Source organism: Convolutriloba macropyga, chromosome 10 (genome assembly GCF_964194025.1).
Source record: "Convolutriloba macropyga chromosome 10, txConMacr16.3, whole genome shotgun sequence".
NCBI lineage: Eukaryota > Metazoa > Xenacoelomorpha > Acoela > Convolutidae > Convolutriloba > Convolutriloba macropyga.
Window position 1 is genome coordinate 11,449,767 of NC_134477.1, and position 20,639 is coordinate 11,470,405.

At 34.2% G+C, this 20,639-nt stretch overlaps 2 protein-coding genes and 1 pseudogene across 2 annotated transcripts in view; 2 read left to right on the forward strand and 1 right to left on the reverse strand.

Annotated features, from left to right (window-relative positions):
- LOC142348497 (protocadherin Fat 4-like) overlaps nt 1-11,022 on the forward strand; it is a 35,464-nt gene extending 24,442 nt beyond the window's left edge. The window contains exons 5-7 of the mRNA XM_075399873.1: nt 5,827-6,701; nt 9,275-10,243; nt 10,591-11,022. Of these exons, the coding sequence (XP_075255988.1) occupies nt 5,827-6,701; nt 9,275-10,243; nt 10,591-11,000 (2,254 nt within the window). The 3' untranslated portion in view covers nt 11,001-11,022. The remainder of the gene's footprint in view (nt 1-5,826; nt 6,702-9,274; nt 10,244-10,590) is intronic.
- The window catches only part of LOC142348566 (dynein axonemal heavy chain 7-like), a 460,211-nt pseudogene that overhangs the window by 200,186 nt on the left and 239,386 nt on the right, over nt 1-20,639 (reverse strand).
- Nucleotides 11,327-17,609, forward strand: LOC142348498 (uncharacterized). Its single transcript, XM_075399875.1, has 2 exons — nt 11,327-12,119; nt 17,122-17,609. The coding sequence occupies exons 1-2, from the start codon at nt 11,327-11,329 to the stop codon at nt 17,355-17,357; spliced, it is 1,029 nt and encodes a 342-aa protein (XP_075255990.1). The 3' UTR covers nt 17,358-17,609.

A 20,639-nucleotide genomic window follows, 5' to 3' on the forward strand; every position in this document is an offset into this window, starting at 1 on the left:
AGTCTCGCATAAAAATTCCTTTAATTTTGTTTTGAGCATGATTAAAAGAGCAATTTTTTTAGTTCAGGATAAATAATTTAGCTAATTTGGTAAGATTTCTGACAGTTTTTCTATTCGGCCACTAAGGTGTCTCATTTTTCAATGAACAGAGTGATTTTTCTTTTCTCCATCATTAACATACATTCCACACACTAATTATATACACGCACCCATTTGCATACAAACAAATAGGCGCACGCATACACACACAAAACACACGCATAAAAACACCGACAAAAAAAGAAAATATATATTTTTTTAAATTTTCTTTTTGGCAGCTGATCTTTAACCAAAGTTACATCGTTCATTTATTCTTTACTCTTTTACCTGGAAAACTGAGTGTGGACTTCTTGAGGTTGTTGTTTTGAGCTTAACTAAAACCGCAATTTGTAGCGAACATCATGGAATATAGCGAACATCACGAGAATTGGCTAGGAGTGTCTTAAATAGGAAAGTTTTCATAATTTTTATATGAGCTGATATGCGGACTCATTGCTTTTCATATGTGGACTTTCACAATCAATGTTTTTTTTTAATTTTGCGAATTACAGAGACGCCAAAAGTCTGGAGAAGTTCAATTTCACGTGCAATTTCAAATTACATAGAAAGGAAAACCAATTTTCTTGTAGTTTTCAAAGAAAAAAATGTAAATTTTTATTAAATTTTTCAATTTGTCAAAAAATACTCTCTAACCGTGTTCATTATACCAAAGAAGGTTGGTTTGAACATTCTGCTCTGACAACATAGTGATCACAATTAAAAAAGATCAAAAATATCGCCATCTTTAATTTTCAATAATGAATTTGGTTGATTTTGTGTTCGTTTCTTGAAACTGGATTTTTCTTATGAAATTAGAAGAAATGTTTGCAAAAACATCTATGGAATTTTGAAAAAAATACACTTTTCAGCTTATAATTTTACATTTTCAAATTTGAATTTTGCAATATTTAGAGCTCCAAATTGCCTGAAATCTTCGATAATGCAAAAAAACCTGTTCAATGCGGAGAAAGATCGTTTCTTGCAATAGTTTTTAATCAGCAGAAATCAGGGAGAGGGAAAACTTTCTGAAACACATTTTTGAGAAAAAGTATGATTTTTCATCAAAATTCTTGGTCAAATAGAAAAAATCTTGGTCAAATTGTTAATTTTTAGGCTTCAAACTGTAAATAATTACTCGGGACACTCAAAAGTCCCTTTAACCTAAATATTTTTACTACAAGTTTCAGCGTTTATTTTATCTTACATTTCATCGAAATCTGTCACCAACTGCCCTCCTCCCTACGAACAATTCATTTTCTTTGCGATTTTTCCTTCGAATAAATAAAGTCTTCCCTCTTTTTCACATTTCTGATGCTTTTTATAAGAATCAAAACTAGATCATGAGGGCTAAAATGGTGTTTTTTACTCTACGATGTAGCCAAGTAAAAAAGTGCAAACTTTCCTGAAGAAAAAACTAGTCCCGCATAAAAATTCCTTTAATTTTGTTTTGAGCATGATTAAAAGAGCAATTTTTTAGTTCAGGATAAATAATTTAGCTAATTTGGTAAGATTTCTGACAGTTTTTCTATTCGGCCACTAATGTGTCTCATTTTTCAATGAACAGAGTGATTTTTCTTTTCTCCATCATTAACATACATTCCACAAACTAATTATATACACGCACCCATTTGCATACAAACAAATAGGCGCACGCATACACACACAAAACACACGCATAAAAACACCGACAAAAAAAGAAAATATATATTTTTTTAAATTTTCTTTTTGGCAGCTGATCTTTAACCAAAGTTACATCGTTCATTTATTCTTTACTCTTTTACCTGGAAAACTGAGTGTGGACTTCTTGAGGTTGTTGTTTTGAGCTTAACTAAAACCGCAATTTGTAGCGAACATCATGGAATATAGCGAACAGCACGAGAATTGGCTAGGAGTGTCTTAAATAGGAAAGTTTTCATAATTTTTATATGAGCTGATATGCGGACTCATTGCTTTTCATATGTGGACTTTCACAATCAATGCTTTTTTTTAATTTTGCGAATTACAGAGACGCCAAAAGTCTGGAGAAGTTCAATTTCACGTGCAATTTCAAATTACATAGAAAGGAAAACTAATTTTCTTGTAGTTTTCAAAGAAAAAAATGTAAATTTTTATTAAATTTTTCAAGTTGTCAAAAAATACTCTCTAACCGTGTTCATTATACCAAAGAAGGTTGGTTTGAACATTCTGCTCTGACAACATAGTGATCACAATTAAAAAAGATCAAAAATATCGCCATCTTTACTTTTCAATAATGAATTTGGTTGATTTTGTGTTCGTTTCTTGAAACTGGATTTTTCTTATGAAATCAGAAGAAATGTTTGCAAAAACATCTATGGAATTTTGAAAAAAATACACTTTTCAGCTTATAATTTTACATTTTCAAAATTGAATTTTGCAATATTTAGAGCTCCAAATTGCCTGAAATCTTCGATAATGCAAAAAAACCTGTTCAATGCGGAGAAAGATCGTTTCTTGCAATAGTTTTTAATCAGCAGAAATCAGGGAGAGGGAAAACTTTCTGAAACACATTTTTGAGAAAAAGTATGATTTTTCATCAAAATTCTTGGTCAAATAGAAAAAATCTTGGTCAAATTGTTAATTTTTAGGCTTCAAACTGTAAATAATTACTCGGGACACTCAAAAGTCCCTTTAACCTAAATATTTTTACTACAAGTTTCAGCGTTTATTTTATCTTACATTTCATCGAAATCTGTCACCAACTGCCCTCCTCCCTACGAACAATTCATTTTCTTTGCGATTTTTCCTTCGAATAAATAAAGTCTTCCCTCTTTTTCACATTTCTGATGCTTTTTATATGAATCAAAACTAGATCATGAGGGCTAAAATGGTGTTTTTGTTACTCTACGATGTAGACGAGTAAAAAAGTGAAAACTTGCTTGAAAAAAAAACCAGCTTCGCATAAAAATTCCTCTATTTTTAAAAAAAATTGGCAAAAATTATTGAGCGTTCACTGTGCCGCCAAAATTCATTTCGATTGAACTTACCAGTGCAAAAATTTAACAGACGTTTATGACTTAAAAATCATAAACTTTGTTTCTCGTAGTTGTTTTTTGGTTTTTTGAATTCATGAACATGGTAGATTATTTTAAAATTCTATTTAGCACGATTAGCAAAGAACTTCCCTGCGCAAAATGGGACTGTTATCTGCTAAGATCTTCAAAATTCAGTCAATAACCATTGTCTGCGAAAATCTTGCAACATGGATGCCAAGACGGCATATGCTAGACCTTTGCAAGAGTCTTGCCAACAACGGTTATCTGATAAAGACGTGTAATATTCTTGCCGATGGGTTGTTGTAAAATATTACATCAAGCGCAGATTCTACTTTACTTTGTTTTCACAAAATACAAAAAAATAGAGAATTCAATATAATATAGAGTTATGGTTTAGTTTTCCGTTCGAAAATGTGTAGACAATGAAAAATAGCCAAAATTAGCCGGAAATTAGCCACAGTCGACCCCACCGACCGTTGTTGCGATTGAAAAAGCTGGAGAAGAAAAAATGACAACAGTATAAATTTTTTTAAGTGTCAGAAAGGGTTCTAAAACTGTTGGCAGTTTCATTCGATAAGAAAACTTCAATGCCTGTTAGCAGTATACACTACGGAAATCCAACAATTTAAAGCACTAACTCAGGTGTTAAAACATTTGGAACAATATGTAAGGTCCTGACAAAAGATTCAAAAAAAAATTTGTTGAGTAAACTAAAAAAATGAGCAAAAATTCGGCATCGGGAAGGGCACTTATAATCGAAAAACGTTCTGTCCGTCAAGTTTAAAATTAGAATAAGAAAATGTCACGCTGCAAAACCAGTTGTTTTTTTGTTCCACCTCCTGTTTTGAGGTGAAGAAATATTGATTTCAAAAATTATGGAAATGTGTGAAGAGATTTTTGAAAAAACATGTCTCGAAATGCTCTTCAAAGGATTTGAGATAAAATATGGATCATCCCACACAGATCTAATGCAGCTCCTACTAAAAATTTTAAGAGAAAAAACTAACTAAACATTATGTGAAAAGTAACTAAAAAAAAACTGAAGTTGCATCTGATAAAACTTACTTAACGTGCTTCTCCAGAAAAACAGTTTCTGAGAAAAAATAAGTTGTTTATCGTTGAATTTAAGCTTTCTTAAACCCTGTATATTGTTTCAAATTATCTGGCAACGCATTTGGTTTTACATCTGTCAAAATTGTATCAAAATAATGGTTTTATTTTTTTAAATTTTCATATCAAAAAAGTTGTAATCAATGACGCTGCGGAGTTCAACTTGAGTTCGCTTCAACTTGAGTTCTTCAACTTGAGTTCTTCAACTTGAGTTTCGCAATACTGATAACCGAAAAAAAATTTTCTCTAAGATCAAAAAAGTTTTAAAAAACTGTGAGGTATGTTGGTTTACATGTTCAGCCGAGCTGTCTTGGTTTATATGTTCAGTCTTGATCTGCAATGAGGATGAGCTACCTGTTATTAAGTTTAGACAAAACTTAGTTAATATGTAAGTCGCTCATATATTAAAGATTAAAATATTCTCAACCGTGTATCGGTTACAGATCATTTTTCCCTGTCAGATTCAGCTGATGGAACTAAATTTACTTTTGTGTTGTTTGATGTTTAGCAAAATCTCAAAAATTTTGAAACTGTTCACCTTGGTTGTGAATTCATTTGGAAGGGTGTTATATTTGTTCTCCCAGATTTACATTTCAGTTTCAAAAGTTTTATGGATGTGAATGAACAACTTAACCAAAACTTACTTGCAGTACCAACAAACGAGCAAAGAATATTTCTAAATTACTATAACGAATTAGTTCATTAACTTCATTTACAGTGTGTTTCCTCAGTAAAAAATTTCGACAAAATGATAATGCACATTTTGACATTATAGGTTTCTTAAACTGAATTAATTTTGGTTTTTATATTTCAGTTTCGAAAGAATATGTAGCATCGTCTTCCAAGTGAATTCAAAACCTTGCAAGATTCTTGTAAGTTTTCAATTCGCGCTTTAGTAGGGCGCTGATAAATTAGCTTTGAGGACTCGGAAAAATATGAGGAAACGCACTTCATTTACCTTTCTTGAATTATTTTCACTCCACAGTTTTTGACAGACTTTATGCCACAAGGTAAGCCTTTATTTTTTGAGAGATTGATTTACTCTTATAACCAGATGGTTAAAGTTTAAAAGTTTATAAGATTTATATAATATCTCGTGTAACATTTCAAACCATTATTACGTGTTCCGTTTTAAGCTAGACATAAATATACCCTCTGAAACGTTTTTTTTTTCAAATAGTACAAGTTTAAATTTCTAAAGCAGTGGCTGTTTTAAAAATCGCTTGTTTTTTTTTCCTATTTCAGACGGGAGTTTGTTCCATCTCAGAATATTTTTTTTTGTTTTTGGGATTGCTTTTAATATGATAAGTTGTTCTGTCCTGCATTTTTTGTCACTAAAAAGTTTCGCTCAGGAAAAACTTATCTGTACTAAACACGTTTGTCTGTACCAAAATGTCACCTCCTAATTTAGAAACAGATCTTTTTTGAGTGATTATAAATTCTTGTGTCAGATTGAATTAAATGATTTCTTGACCTTTCAACTTTTTTCGCTTTGATATATGCTTTGGTTTCCCCTTTATCTGTCGGTTTATCCATTGTATTATTGAAATGTTCAATTTTTGAAAAGATTCATTCAAAGTTTTTAAATATTTTGCAAGGTTTAGTTGTCGAACTATGGTTGCAGTTTGCTAAAAACTGCAACATTGTCGAAGTATAGATGGGTTTACACGGGCTACTATTACTATTTATTTATTGTGATATTTATTATTACCAATTTGATCAGTTGTTTACATGTTGTCATCTTATTCTTAATCTTTGGAATAGAACTTAATTGGGTTTGGTTTAACTGGATTGTTATAATGGATATTTCAAGCAGTCATTCGTGTCATGAACTATTTAGAAAATCAGTTATTAACTCATTAGTTATTACGGTGGTTATTATAGTTACATACAGTACAGACTCGAGTATCGAGACATTCGAAATTAAGGAGAATTCACCAGTAGGGTCTGTTGTTGGAAATATTGCCGGGTCTCAAATAGCCCAAAACTGCATGGCAGTTGATGAAGTTGAAACGAGCTCAAATTGGTTTCATATTGACTATTGGTCGTGGGATATTATTTTAAAAGAAAGTATTGACTTTGATGAAATCCTAGCTGGGAGACAAGATCCCGAATTGCAACAAATAATTTTAAATGTTAGCCTGAAATGCAAAAATCCTTCAATCACCGAGAACATCGTGGTTAAAATTATCGATGTAAACGATAATGCGCCAAAATTTATGTCCAAACAAGAGACACTATCGTTACCCGAAAACACGCCCATTGACACAGTTTTTCTTCTACAATTCGCCACAGATTTAGACTCGAATGAAAACGGCGTGAAAAGATACTCGCTAGAATGCGAGGGCAGTTGTGATCAAAGTGAAATCGATACATTTGAAGTAATATCAAAACCGGGCAATAATGGGATTCTTGTTCCCAGAATTAAACTGAAAAAGACATTGGATCGCGAATCGGTTGAACAGTTTACATTCAAAGTGTTCGCATTCGATGTTGATGGTAAGTTATCGTAGTTCTGTTCCGTATGACATTATGATGTCAATGTCTAAAAATCGACTATACATACTCAAATTTGTCGGGTTTTTGTTTTATAACTCATGTTTTAAGATTACAGTTTCGACGTTTCGAGTAACTAAATTCCGTCGTCAAAAGTCGTATATCAAAAGTGTGGACACGCTTTAGTCGTGAAAAGTCGGGACACTTTCTTGTCATTCGATTCCACAAAACACGAAATTTGTTGAAACGTGCCCTTTCGGACGTTGGGCACGAAATGGACCGAAATCGGATGTCATTTTCGATAGACTTTTTGATAAAACGTGATAAAATTTTCGTGTAAAAGTTTTGATGAAATTGCAATACCGTGTTAAATACCGTCTAATGGGGGTAAATTTAGCATATTAATATCAAATTCAATTTTATGCTTTAGATTCGCAATTCAATTGCCGGAAAAAAATCTGTTACAAAAAGTTAAACGCGCGCATAGAAATTTTTTCTCTGGAGTTATCAGACCAAAAAGGCCCACGAGAATTTGGTTGACGTTTAAAAAGGAGCTTCTTTTCCTGCAAGAGGTCGAAATTTTGTTGCAAAATCTTCATCGACTATCGCTGCTGATTCTTATTTCTTTTTAGAATAAAACGGGAAGAGTTTACGAAGCAGTATCTCTCGCGAATTTCAAATTCGTACTTTTTCTTTTTATAGTAAAGACATTTTAACATGTATAATCTGTCCATCCGGTGGTCAAATTTTCAAATCATTTTAAGATAGTTTTCGATAGTGTTTAGTCAGGAGAAACAGGTCAAGCTTCATCAATCTTCCCCGCTTCAATAAAAGCAATCAAATCAGAAAAAAAGTTACAGACCCTAAAAGTGGCAACCGAGCGAGCTTAACAATACCGATATCTCTGTCACAAGCAACATCAAGTACCTTTTCCCAGTAAACAACAGAGAAAAATTAACTCAAGTCTGCTGCTTAATTGAGTAAGTGACAACACAGGTGAGGTCTGCTTTTTTCTAAATGTAGCCACAATCGCCCGGGTCCAGGAATCAATGCTAAAATTGCTGAAAAATACAAATTTCGACGAATTACACTACTCTTCAATCTAATACCTTACTTTTTGCATACGGTAATCGAAACTTCAGCGGGAGCTGAAAATGCTGTGATGAAACATCAAACTCCATCAATGAAATAAACCAATGGTTAACTAAAAATAAATTAGCAATCAATACAGAGAAACCAAAATTGATGTTTCTTAAAAAGTAAACTTCATAGCAAAACAGAATATCTTGAAATCGATAAAAAGAATTGAAAACGTTGATTCCAAGCGTTATCTTGTAATGACAAAAAAATGTCTTCCAAAAATCATATTGAAGTTGATAGGCAAAAATTAACAAAATTAAGCGGACTGTGCTATAGACTGAAAAAAGAAAATCTTAGAAAAATTAGATGGTTCAGGTTTTTGGAAACTATGTAATGCTGGTAGTGCAATATGGTGTTCTGATTTACGGAAATTACGTCATGTAAGATATTTCATTAATAGACTCAAAAACAAACGAGCTAAAAAGAATATTTTTCAATAGGAGAAAATTCAACTCGGTAAGTGACCTAAGAAGAATTTTAAGCTATTGAAGCAAGAGAAATACACTTGTACGACGTACTCAAACTGTTGATAAAAATACTAAGAGATGACTGTGTAGTTGGTCAATTGAATTCTTTCTTTATTGATAATGAATTAAACAGAGTAAATATGAAAGAAAAACAACGATGTTTCTGGATTGCGGTGAAAAAAATACTGTGACAAAACGATTGAGGTTTAAAAATCGACACAAGTACGCAAATTGTTGAAATTGTTGAAATTGTTTGTTTTGTTGAGCCTTTTTTGTTATTACGATTTTAAAAATGGCAAACTAGTAAGCAAAAAAAATGCAATAAACTTTTTTTAAAAAAACTACATAGTTGGCATCCAGGACTTTTCAAGTAATTTTTTTAGATAACTCTCAAATTTTTAATCCTCTGAACTCAGTTATATAACTGTTCACTTTGTTTAAACCAATCATGATCATCGTTCAATTATTACAGTAATATAGTTTTTGGATTCCTAATCAAACAATTCTTGGACTTTCCAGACATTTTGAGGCACCTGATAACGTATCAACTGATGATCTAATGATGCGCTCCGCGTTTCTTCTGTTAAACTTCTATATACACTTTTTTGTACTCAAAAAATAAACTTCTTTTGCATTACTTGACAACATAAAATGAACAATTTTTTATTATTATTAGGAATGCGGCGAAAAGATAAAAAATTGTGGTTTTTAGCGTCGAATTCAGTGAATGCGGCGAAAAACCCACCGCTAACAGTCGAAAATCACAAAATTTACTGCTTCCACCGCATTCATCGGTTAAGAGATGCGAGCGCTTTATGGTGATTTTTGTTCCACCGCTTTTCAGCGCAATTCTTACGTTTTTTTTTCGACAAAATCTCGAGTCGGGTGTTGCAGTGAGTACGATCTTTTGTTCTTTTTAACTTTAGTAGTAGAAGTAATGCATGAATTGATTTTATCTTTTTATCCCAGATTATTCCGACAGCTACACGTTGATTATCGAGGTCACAGACATCAATGATAACGCGCCTTTTTTCCCAGCCGAAAACCAGGAAACAATAATTTACGATGACTTCTTAGTTGGCGATACTATCGATTACGTTGTGGCGACCGACTGGGACGCACCTGGTATTAACAGTGATGTTGAGTATAGATTTTCAGTCCAAGATAAGTCTCAGAAAATTCTGAGCTATATAAATTTGGACAAACTTACTGGAGAAGTATCATTGGTCAAAAGTTTGACCCCCGAGCTTGTGAATGAATATGCTATAACGATTTACGCTCAAGATAAAGCCAAAACACCGTTAAGCGCATCTTTGCAGTGGAAACTTAAAATAAAACCAGCAAACAGATTTGCGCCTGAAATTCATTTCGTTTCCTATCAAAATCCTAATGATTGTCATATTCCTGAAAATGGCGGTACCGATTATTTGGTAGGGCATTTTGATATTACCGATTCCGATGTTGGGTTTGCAGGTCAAACAGAAATCGAGCTCCTTGATAACTTTGATTTATTCACGATTGCTGACGAAAATGAGCAATTTCTTCTTAAATCTTTGGTTAGTTTCGACTACGAACGGCAAAAAAGTTATGTCATAACAGTGCAAGCGAAGGATTGTGGCGATGACGCAAGTTGCAAGCCATTCCTAACTGAAGAAAAGATACAACTGCTAATATGCGACGAGAATGACAACTATCCTATTTTTGAAAGGGAGGTTTACCGTCAATACATTGATGAAAATGAATATTCTGGCTCTCTTTTTCTCTTAAATGCTGCAGACGCAGACTCAGGAGCGAATGGTGAAATTGAGTATGATCTTGAAGGAAATTATGCAAAGGAATATTTTTTGATAACAGGTTCATACGTTGGGATGACGAAACGCTTCGATGCCGAACAGTTCCCCGAGTTCCTAGAATTGAAAGCTGTCGCCAAAGACAAAGGTTACATAAAATCTGTTCACATATTATTAGAGCAACTCTTTTGCTCGTTATGTTGATTCAATGTCAACGCCATTATAGTGAGAGTAAAGTTTGTGACCTTTGTGGGTTGCGAACCCACAATCTCTTAATTGATTGCAATCCTGTGCTCTCCACTGAGCCAACTGGTCACACTGCGAGAGTTTTACTTATTTACTAGAGTGTATACTCTAACACATATTTTGATGATTTGGCAAATTTTGCTTCAAAATTGCTTCAAAACGCCTTTTGTCATCTCCCCCCCCACAGCGCCCCCACTTCAAGTGTAAATTATAGAGGGACAAAACCCTAAAAGTGTGAGGGTGTTTCAGGTCAACCACCAAAATCAAGCTCAGCTAAGCTCGTCCTACAAATAGGAGATACGAACGAATTCGACTCTGAATTCATCGACCCACCAGCTTCACAGAAATTTTATGAAAACTCACAGCCCGGTACAGAAATAGCCATCTTCAAAGCTGTCGACAAAGACCGATCAAACGTCACTATTTCGTATTCGGTGCTTGGAACTCAATCGAATTTATTCACTATGAGCGAAAACACAGGAAAACTTACTTCGGCGTATGTGTTAGATTACGAAAAAGAAGATCAACGGAAAATTGAATTGAAAGTTCAGGCGGAGGAGATGCATATATACAAGAGCGAGAGAAGAAAAACTGTCATACCTTTTAGAGTAGAATTATTAGGAAACGTTTCCTTATTTTTTTTTTTCACGCGTGATTAGAAAATGTCTTCTTAAGGCTGTCTGAAACCTATAATGATTGTTTTTGCATCGATAATTCTCTATTCTATTACCGACCGATATCTAGCAAGATCTTGCAATAATATTGCAAGACTTTTGCAAGAAAACGCAGCATCTTGCTAGATATCGGAGGATTCTTACAAGATCTTGCAAGATAGCCGTCCAATATGCAAGAATCTTGCAAAATAACAGTCAATTTCGCAAAACTTTTGCAATGTAGAGCCAAACTCTTTGAAAAATATTTTAAGACAAGCCTCCGATTATTTCATAAAGTAAAAGTATTATAGTGTAAATCTTCCGAAACTTTTATGAGAAAATGGTCGGAGATTTTTTCAAATAGTTTTCTACTGGCGCGAGGAAACAGTTCCGAAAAATTAGACGTTAATGATAACTATCCGATTATCGAACTCCCTTCGAATGACGTCATTGAGATCCCGTGGGATGCAGGCGATGGCTTTGAAGTCATGCAGATAATTGCAAGCGACGCAGATTCGGGTGAAAATGGTCGCCTTAGCTACGTTTTGCAAAATGAAAAAGATCGGTTTAAAATCAACGAAATGACCGGTGTTTTGTGTTCACGTGACCGATTGTGTTCCAATGATGATAAAAACGCGACTTTTGAGGTTACAGTTAAAGTTTCTGATAGCGGTTTGTTTCCTTTATCCACCGTTACAAAAATTCAAATAAAATTATCTGATCAATTATCTACTCAGAATTACACAGAATGTTTAAAATCTGATGAGTCGGAAAACACGGCGAAGTTTGCAGTAAATACCGCAATTGTATTTGTTTTACTTTTATTGTTGGTCATATTATTAGCGGTAATAGTTTTTATAAAACGTCGACGCAATCGCGGTAATGGTCCGAATCAAAAACAAGATATATCCTTGCAAGATCTGAACGAGAACCCGGCTGTGAAACCAGAAGAGAATATCCAACACAAAGCCGGAGAGCAGAGTTTAGGCGACGAAAAGCCAGCGCTTGTTAACCCGGATATAGAAGCTCGAAAAGGACAAACAAGTTCAGAGTCTGATAAAAACAAAACAGCAGCACTTGAGCTAATTGGTGGGGATGTAGGCGAATCCGATGATGCCGAGATTAGTAAGTTCGATTTGACTTCAATTTTTTATATCAAAAATTTAAGATACATCTATTTCAGATTTGTTTGAGCATTATTATCTCCAAGTTGTCCACGTAAGACAAAACATTGATCACATACTGAGACTTTTAGAAAACTTGCCAAATTAAGCACGGCGACGTAGAGGTTTTAATAGTGTTTTCGGATCTATTCTGTTTTGCCCCCAGTGTTTTTACGCCCCCAGTTACAAATTATGTGTTGTTATAAAGCACGTTACTATTAGCACGTGCGGCGGGGGGGGGGGTAAAATGTACGAAACTTGATGCGTCACCGTATCAACAACTCTTCCAACTTTTTTTTTAAAATTTTGAGAGTAGTTATTCAGAAAATTTTAAGGGAACTGACCCAAACATTTGATTTAAAATTGGTAAGTGAGAACCTCATTACACGAGAAACAAAAAATCAAGTTTTTATATTGACCTGTTTTTTACAATTTTGAATCAGATGTAACCAGGCAAAGAACAAAAATAACTGATCACTATTCGCTTTTCCTTGAATTGAAGAGTAAAACAAATTCAGAAACAGAATTTTTTTCAATCAAGAATTTGGGCAAAACCAGAAAATCTTTTTCTACTATTTACCTAAGACAACAAGAAATCATGCGCAGAAGATCTGGATTGACAACGAAGTCAAAAACCTTGCAGCAAAGAAAAAAAAGTTGTGTAAGAAAGACTCCAAGGTCAATCAATATCGGCCAATTACGAATACAAACAACAGTGTAGGAAGGTAAAAACATTGATAAAAACAAAATGAAGGTTTTTTTATCAAAATCAAATTAAAAAGGGTGCATCAAACATAAACCGAAACTTTTTCAAAGTTTATGATGACATAACAGGCAAAAAAATAATGAAAATCGAGAAAAAATACCTTCTCAAGAAGAAGTCAACCATTTAAATGAATTTTTTACATCAATCGGAATGAAAATGAATGCACATTTACCAACAAATCAATTCTAAAAACAACCGATAAAACAGAACAATCTATGTTTCTTAACGATATTACGGACAAAGAAGTTTTTGAAATCATAAATAATGCTCCGAATAAGTACAGTGAGGACTTTCATGACCTCAATTACTACTGCATCAAGAAACTGTCTAATAAGCTGAGTCTATTTATATCGAAATGGTTCAATGAATGTTTCAATCTTGGCCTGTTCCTTGATTGTCTTAAAATTGCAAAAGTTTTCCCAGTTCACAAATCTGGAGATAAAAGTATACCATCAAATTTTAGGCCTATTTCCTTATTACCAACGCAAGCAAAAATCTTGCAAACCAACGCAAGCAAACCAACGCAAGCAAAGCAGAAATTGCTTTAGAGAAGGATAATTTCTTTTGTAGTGAAATTTAATCTGCTCTCAAGTTCTCAGTTCAGTTTCAGAGGCAAAGAAGTACAGCTGACGCCGTTTTGTTCCTGATTGAGCTCCCGCGACAAAAATTATCTGATAAATCCGTTATTTCTGTTTGTACATTCCTGGATCTCAAAAAAGCTTTGGACACGCTAGACCATACAGTACTATTATTGTTTTGAGAGGTCATGTCTTCAAAATACCTAAATCATATCTAACTAACCGCTCTCAGTTTGTTCAAATTGCAGAATTTATTTCAAGTACTGCTTTTGTTGAAATGGGGGTTCCCCAGGGCTCGGTACTCGGTCCTCTGCTTTTCATAATATACGTGAATGATTTGAGCAATACGCAAGGTTTTGAAAAATTAACTAATCTTGAATCTAACATCATACTTTTTGCAGACGACACAGTGATTGAAACTTCAGCTAGAGCAGAAGATGTTGTGATGAAACACAAAACTCAATTAGAAAAATGTAATCAGTGGTTAACTAAAAATAAATTAGCAATCAATACTGAGAAAACAAAATCAATGTTTCTTGGGAAAAGTAAAGTTTACTGCAAAAAAGAACATATTAACATCGATAAAGAAAGAATTGAAAACGTTGATTCAATACGTTTCCTTGGCATAACAATAGACAATAAATTGTCTTTCAAAAATCATTTTGAAGTGGTTATACAAAAACTAATAAAATTCAATGGACTGTTCTATAGACTAAGGAAATTGCTCAGGAAAAGACAAATGATTCAAGTTTCTAAAAATTATTTTTTAGCCGTTAGTGCAATATGGTATACTGATTTGTGGAAATTCTGTTTTGTCCGATATTTCATTGATAGACTCAAACATAAAAATTTCATAAGGATAATTTTCAATAGAAGAACGTTCAACTCAGTGAGCGATCTAAGGAGAAAATTTAATCTGTTTTTAAGAGACGAATGCGTAGTTAATCTCGTCAAATCCTTCTTGAATGATAACGAATTAAAAGAGTAAATAAAAGAAGAGAAACAACGACGTGTCTGGATTGCGCGATGTGTCTGGATTGCGGTGATCGAAAAAATGTGACAAACCGATTGAGGTTTAGGGTTCGAAAAATGTTGAATTTGTTGGTTTTTCTTGAACCTTCTTTAGTAAATACCGTTTTAAAAATGACAAATCAGCAAAAAATTTTTTGCCATATGTTTTTATGAAATTACATAATTGACAACCAAGATTTTTCAAGCTATTTCTTCTATGTACGTCTTTGTAGCCCCTGCACTCAATTATCAGTTTATTTTGTGTTTTAACCAATCAAGATTTTTAGTTCAATTACTATAGTAACTTTCTTTCGGTTCGTAATCATTAGTTCTTTGATATTCCTACATTGTGAGGTACCTGACAACGAATCAGCTGATGATCCGATGGTGTACTCTCTTTTCTGTTGATTAGTTTTACATATTTTTTGTGCACAGTAAGTGAACTTCTTTTGTGTTGCTCGATAACAGAAAATGAAAAATTTTTTAATATTATTTTTATAATCATCATGACACAATGAAAATTTTGAGTTTTGTGTCATAATTATTTCAGTAACTCCGTCACTGCGGATACCGAGCATTGTTGCGAAGAAAAGACACGGAAAAGCACCAATCAAAAATTTCAAAACGACAGTTTTTAACTTGACTACAAAGTTTCCTGACAGTTTCTTAGCTATTTTATTATTTACTTTTTATGAACTTGGTAAAATTTGAGTAGGGACACCTAGTAACCCTGAAACGACCCTAATAATACTTAGAAATCTTAATACAGCCACAGTACGGTGTCTTATCAAGCTTGACAAGAACTATGAAATTTTTTTCTGTGATTTATACGGTGACGTAGTATGGTCTGGTCTGGATTTTGGTCAAATTACTACTAGCTCAACAATTTTTTAAATATTTCCCAAAATGATGGGAGATATTTAAAAATTAAATTTTTTAGCCATCAACAATATTCAATGCGGAAGACCATCATCCATCTCAAAATCATAATAACAACAAATTAGGTGCTGATTAGAGTTCTACAAAAATGTGTGCGCTAATTTTTTTATGATGATAACTCTAATACTTGACTGTGACAGTGGAGCTGTGTGGTTGTTGTTAATTGATTGAAGTAAGGTGATTACGTTTGTTTGTTGCTACTATTATTAAAAATGGCTCCCTAGCGAAAGTTTTGTTCGGACTCGAAGAGCTGATAATCGTTTGATTTCTCGATTTTCCCCACAATTGAAGGATTTTTCAGTCACAAAATTTTCAGTCACGGGGGCGGCGGGGGCTAATTAATTGTGTGTGTATATGTGTGCGGGGGGGGGGGGTTAAAGGGATGCCAGGGGATCAAATGGGTATGGGGGTTTATGTTAGTCGAGTGAGGTGTTAAGTTTCAGGCTGGTCAAACTCTAAAAACCACCTTTCACACCTTGAGTTTTGCCTCAACAGTTTTGGAAATCGCATTTTAAGAGACTAGTATGGCTATAAAAGAATTGATCGTGGACTTATTTACCGGTATTTACCGGTATTTACCTCCGGTATTTACCTGCTTATAACGTTTTTGAGGTCGAAAATTTACTTATTCAGACGAAATAAACCGACAAAAAAACTGGCAGTAATAAAATTGCATAAAATGCAAACAGAACTAACACAGTTGCTACAAACTTCGTTTGAGAACAATTTTTCATCTCATCTTACCGAAACTTAACAAATCCAACAAATCGCAAAAAAAACGAAATTGCCAACAAAAGCCTTTAATTTGGGTATGACCTATCCACAATTTGGTCCTGAAATGTTGCAGCTGTTTGTCGGAGTTCGCCGAACAAAAAAGTTTTTTAAACAGTACTGGTTCAATATGAAGTAACGGTTAACTGACTCTACTTGAACTCACTTAGAACTTCTGGCGTTTATCGAGAACCGCGAAGCGGTTCGAAATATCAAGTCAGAATTTCGAAGTGACTTCTGCAGAATCACATAACCATGCTTAAAACACAAAACGCGTTTTAAAATGACCAAAGTCAACCGAAGTCAATTTCTGGCTAAGTAGCAACTTCTGGCATTTTGATTTCTGGCACTGTATACTTGCGACATTTTAAAATGTGCACGTGAGTGTTTTCATTGACTTAGAAATGTGCATCTTGTGTCGATTATAGTGTTTACCAGAACTGAAATAGAACATTTAGACAGTTGCATTGGGACTTGCCAGGTATTGATATAGACTTTTAATTGGGGGTGCTGATATAGACTTCTACCCGGGTTGAGGTTTTTGGCGGCGAATTTTCGTAAGAAATGCGGTGAAATGCAGTGAAAATAAAAAATCTCACCGCGTAGTTCTTACATCTTTTTGCGGCGAATTATTTATTTTCACCGCATTCCAACGGAACAAACTTCCAGACAGAGGTTCGAACCTCTCTCCTACTAAATTTCTACAATTTCTTGATGCGGTGAAATGCGTTGAATTATTTTTTTTTTACCGCAATCACCGTAATCACCGCATTTCTTTCAAAAGTTCACCGCATTCACCGCATTTCTTACAAAAATTCCCAAAAACCTCGACCCGGGTATGTGGGGTTCTGATATAGACTAATTAGTGTGGTTTCTCTGTTGAATTTCGACTGTTTCAGAACTTGAACAAAAGGACCACATAGAACAGACTGATGACCCGAAAAAAATTACAAACGAAAAAGTAGATCAACAGCCCAATTTCGCAGCAGAAAACTCAAACGTGAAGCCAGATAGTACACCAACAGTACAACAATCATCAGATTTACATGATAAACAACAATATCAACAACAACAATCCCAGGAACAATCAATTCCGATAGCACAAGAAGATCAATCAAATAATGATCTCCAATGATAACTCGGAGCAACGAAACTCAGTTTCAGATGTGAACAGTTCTATTCCCGGAGAACCGGTGGATATAGAATGGGAACAGGAAATTGATATGTTGAAAGGAGAACTAGGGTTGCATTGAAAGAATTTAGGCAAACTTTGTTCGGACAAAGGCTGCGATGAAAGCTCAATTAGGACATTGAAACTTTTTGCTGACAGTTGCTTGCACTTCTTCCATTTTCAATTTGTGCCCCTACCCCCCCCCCCCCCCTCCCAAACGCCCAACCCACAACACAACACTCACTAAACTTGTTAATAACATTATAATATGTAATTTCACCTGCTCTATAACTAGGGGTTCACAAAATGTATGGGGGAGCACAAAATGAAATGATCAATTTTCTTTAAAATTTCACTTAACTTTCACTGAAGCTCATAACATTTTCTATCATCAGTTGTTATAATTCTCATTTTTATATTTGAAAATTTATTTTATTCGAGAGAACCGTCGCTAACTCAGTTCTTAGACGTAACCAAATCTAACATGCGCCAAAATCGCACAAAAGTTTTGAACGAAACAAAAGTTTAGACATAGAAAATTTTGTTTCGGACATTCTAGACACAGACATGATACGTATGCGATGTTATGTACATTTATGCTTTTGGACTGGCATCTCTGCTTAAGTTCTTGAAAACTGATTCCATCTCTGTTTAAGAATACAAGCAGAAACAAATCATCCGTCGGAAAAATTCAAATAGATGAGTTGTTATGATCTTTCTAAATAAACACACACACGTAATTTGTTGAGGAGCTCAGCAGTAAGAATAGTCGAAAACTGAAAATGAAGACTTAAAAAAAGGCGACGAAACAAGCGTTTTAAATCATGTTTTGATTAAAGCCATCAGAAGCATAGCTCAATCTTCTATAGATATTCAAAATTACATTGAAAAACGTTAAAATGAAATTCAATTTTCAATCCTGTTGTTTATGGCGATTTAAAAACTGATAACTTGAGCAACAAAAATTGCAGTAAAAGATATGGAAAGCATATTTCAGCTTCTAAAGCATTTCGTAAAAGCCAATTGAAAATTAATTTATGAAACTGATTAATCCTGAAACTAGAACGCCACTTGGCAACACTAAATGCAGGAAAAGATTTTGTTGACTGCTAAAAGGATTAAGAAAAGTACATTTTGATGAAAGTTATGAAGTACCTCACCCATCAAGTTGAAGAAAACCCAACCTTTGCAAACATGTTTAGTCCCTACGTCGGTTTTGTAAGCCCGGGTTGCTCATCATACACAATTCTTAGTAGTCATACAAGGTCATATATGATTCCTAGTATTCGTACAAGGTCAAATATGATTTGTATGATTTCTTTGTAGTCATACAAGGATCATATATGATTTCCTAGAAATCATACAGGCATTATACAAAAAAATTCAAAGCCTAAAATCTATATATTTCATTTTTTTTTATGTAGAAAAAAATTTCCTGGAAATCATACAAGGTCATATATGACACATAAAACATTGATTGGTTTCACAAATTCCCGTATAATGTAGTCAGAGGACATAATAAATTATTATAATGCTAGCCCAACTCTACCGTAACATCTGATCATCTTCTGACATGACAGAGATCTTGTGCATAAATCAATTGTTAACGAAGTTTTTCATTTGTTAAAAGTGAACAAAAGGTCAGTTCTTTAGCCCTTAAAACAGGCTCAACATTTCGAAAAGTATTGGACTACGAAACCTATCTAATGACGAGTTTATTACGAGTGAGAGTATAATATAAATAAAATTCAGACAATATTACCTGAAAAAACACCTGAAATTTTCGGGCGAATTTTTCCCACCTGAACAACACCCGAACTTAACTGAAATTTACCTGAAATTTAAATGAATATTTCAGGCGTCACTGGCTGAATTTTTACCTGAACTTGCCTGAAAATCACTTGAAAAATAGACCTGAAATGTTCAGGTAGTTTTTCTATTAACCACACCTGAACTTGTTCAGGTAAAAAACTTACCTGAAATACAGTTCAGGTGTGTTTAAGTTGCGTTTAGACCTGAAATTTGCCTGAACTTTCGATTACTTAAACACGGCTCAGGTAAAATTACCGGAACTTTATCGGAACTTTCCACAAATCAGATATACACCAGTACTCATGCTTTAGAGCGTTTCGACGATAAAAGCTGCAGTTTATCAAGTTTTGCTTGAGTCATCAATTTTTGATTTCTTTTCAAAATGCTGGCTTATTTTTCAAGGTTTTTTCAAAGGCCGTGATTTTGATTAATTTTCTTGGTCCGGCCTCGAACAATTTTTGTCAACTATACTTTTCGAAGAAGTAACTGCTTGAAAGGCAGCAGCGCTTTGTCTATATCAGTATGATGGTTATCAATTATTTGAATGGTTTTTTTCGACTTACCAATTACTGTCGTGCTTCATCTCACCCTTTGAACTCTTTCCAGTGCGCTAGTTATTACTAACTAGTCAGTTATTACTTACCGATGTGCACATGTCGAGTTCACAGACATCAAATGTTCAACATAGTAGTCCGGTAGTCCGTTTAAACATAAGAGCTGTTTCGGCATTGAGTTAGAGCAAAACTATGCCGAAAAATCCATCAACTCATAAATTTTCAATTACTAATTTGTACTAGAAGATTGCAAATGGAAATTAATATTCCCAAAAATTAGTGTTTAATGAGGGCTAAACTATCAATGCTTAAGAGGCAATGTTTAAGTTTAGATCTATATCATTTAGAGATCTATATAGATGAAAATTGTTAATGAAGTTAAAAATCTCGGGCATAGGGTTTTGTCAATTTCTATGCCGAGATTCTTTATCAATGGGAACTGAAATAACTCTGACCTCTTTACTCGCAGTGACCAACTGGGGTTGCAGGTTGTTCAGTTCCTTCTGCATCACCCCCACTTCACCTTCAGCCAACTGAAGTTTGTCCAACCCAACTTCATATCTCTTCTTCATCTTCATCACTTCCCTGGAAAAATAAAAGTTAAACAGTTTTCAGGGTTATGAAAAAACACTTACATTCCGATTGCAACCCAGGTTGAGATGCCATTCGGAAGTGACCTCTGATCAGACCGTGCCAGACAAAAGTAACCTCTGATAAGACCATCCCAGACCAAAGTATCCTCTGATCAGACTAAAGTGCGCTCGAGACACCGTGTGCGCTCGAAGTGCGCTCGAAAGTGTCTCTGATTAGACCTTTCCAGACGGAAAGGACCTCTGGTCAGACCAAAATCAGACCATTGTCCAGACAATTGTGCGACCAT

Bases quoted from the DNA above. Each gene is read 5' to 3' on its own strand.
- LOC142348498 (XM_075399875.1), top strand. From the start codon at position 11,327: ATGAGAAAATGGTCGGAGATTTTTTCAAATAGTTTTCTACTGGCGCGA. The intron at 12,120-17,121 runs GTAAGTTCGATT...CGACTGTTTCAG, and splicing joins ATCCGATGATGCCGAGATTA to AACTTGAACAAAAGGACCAC.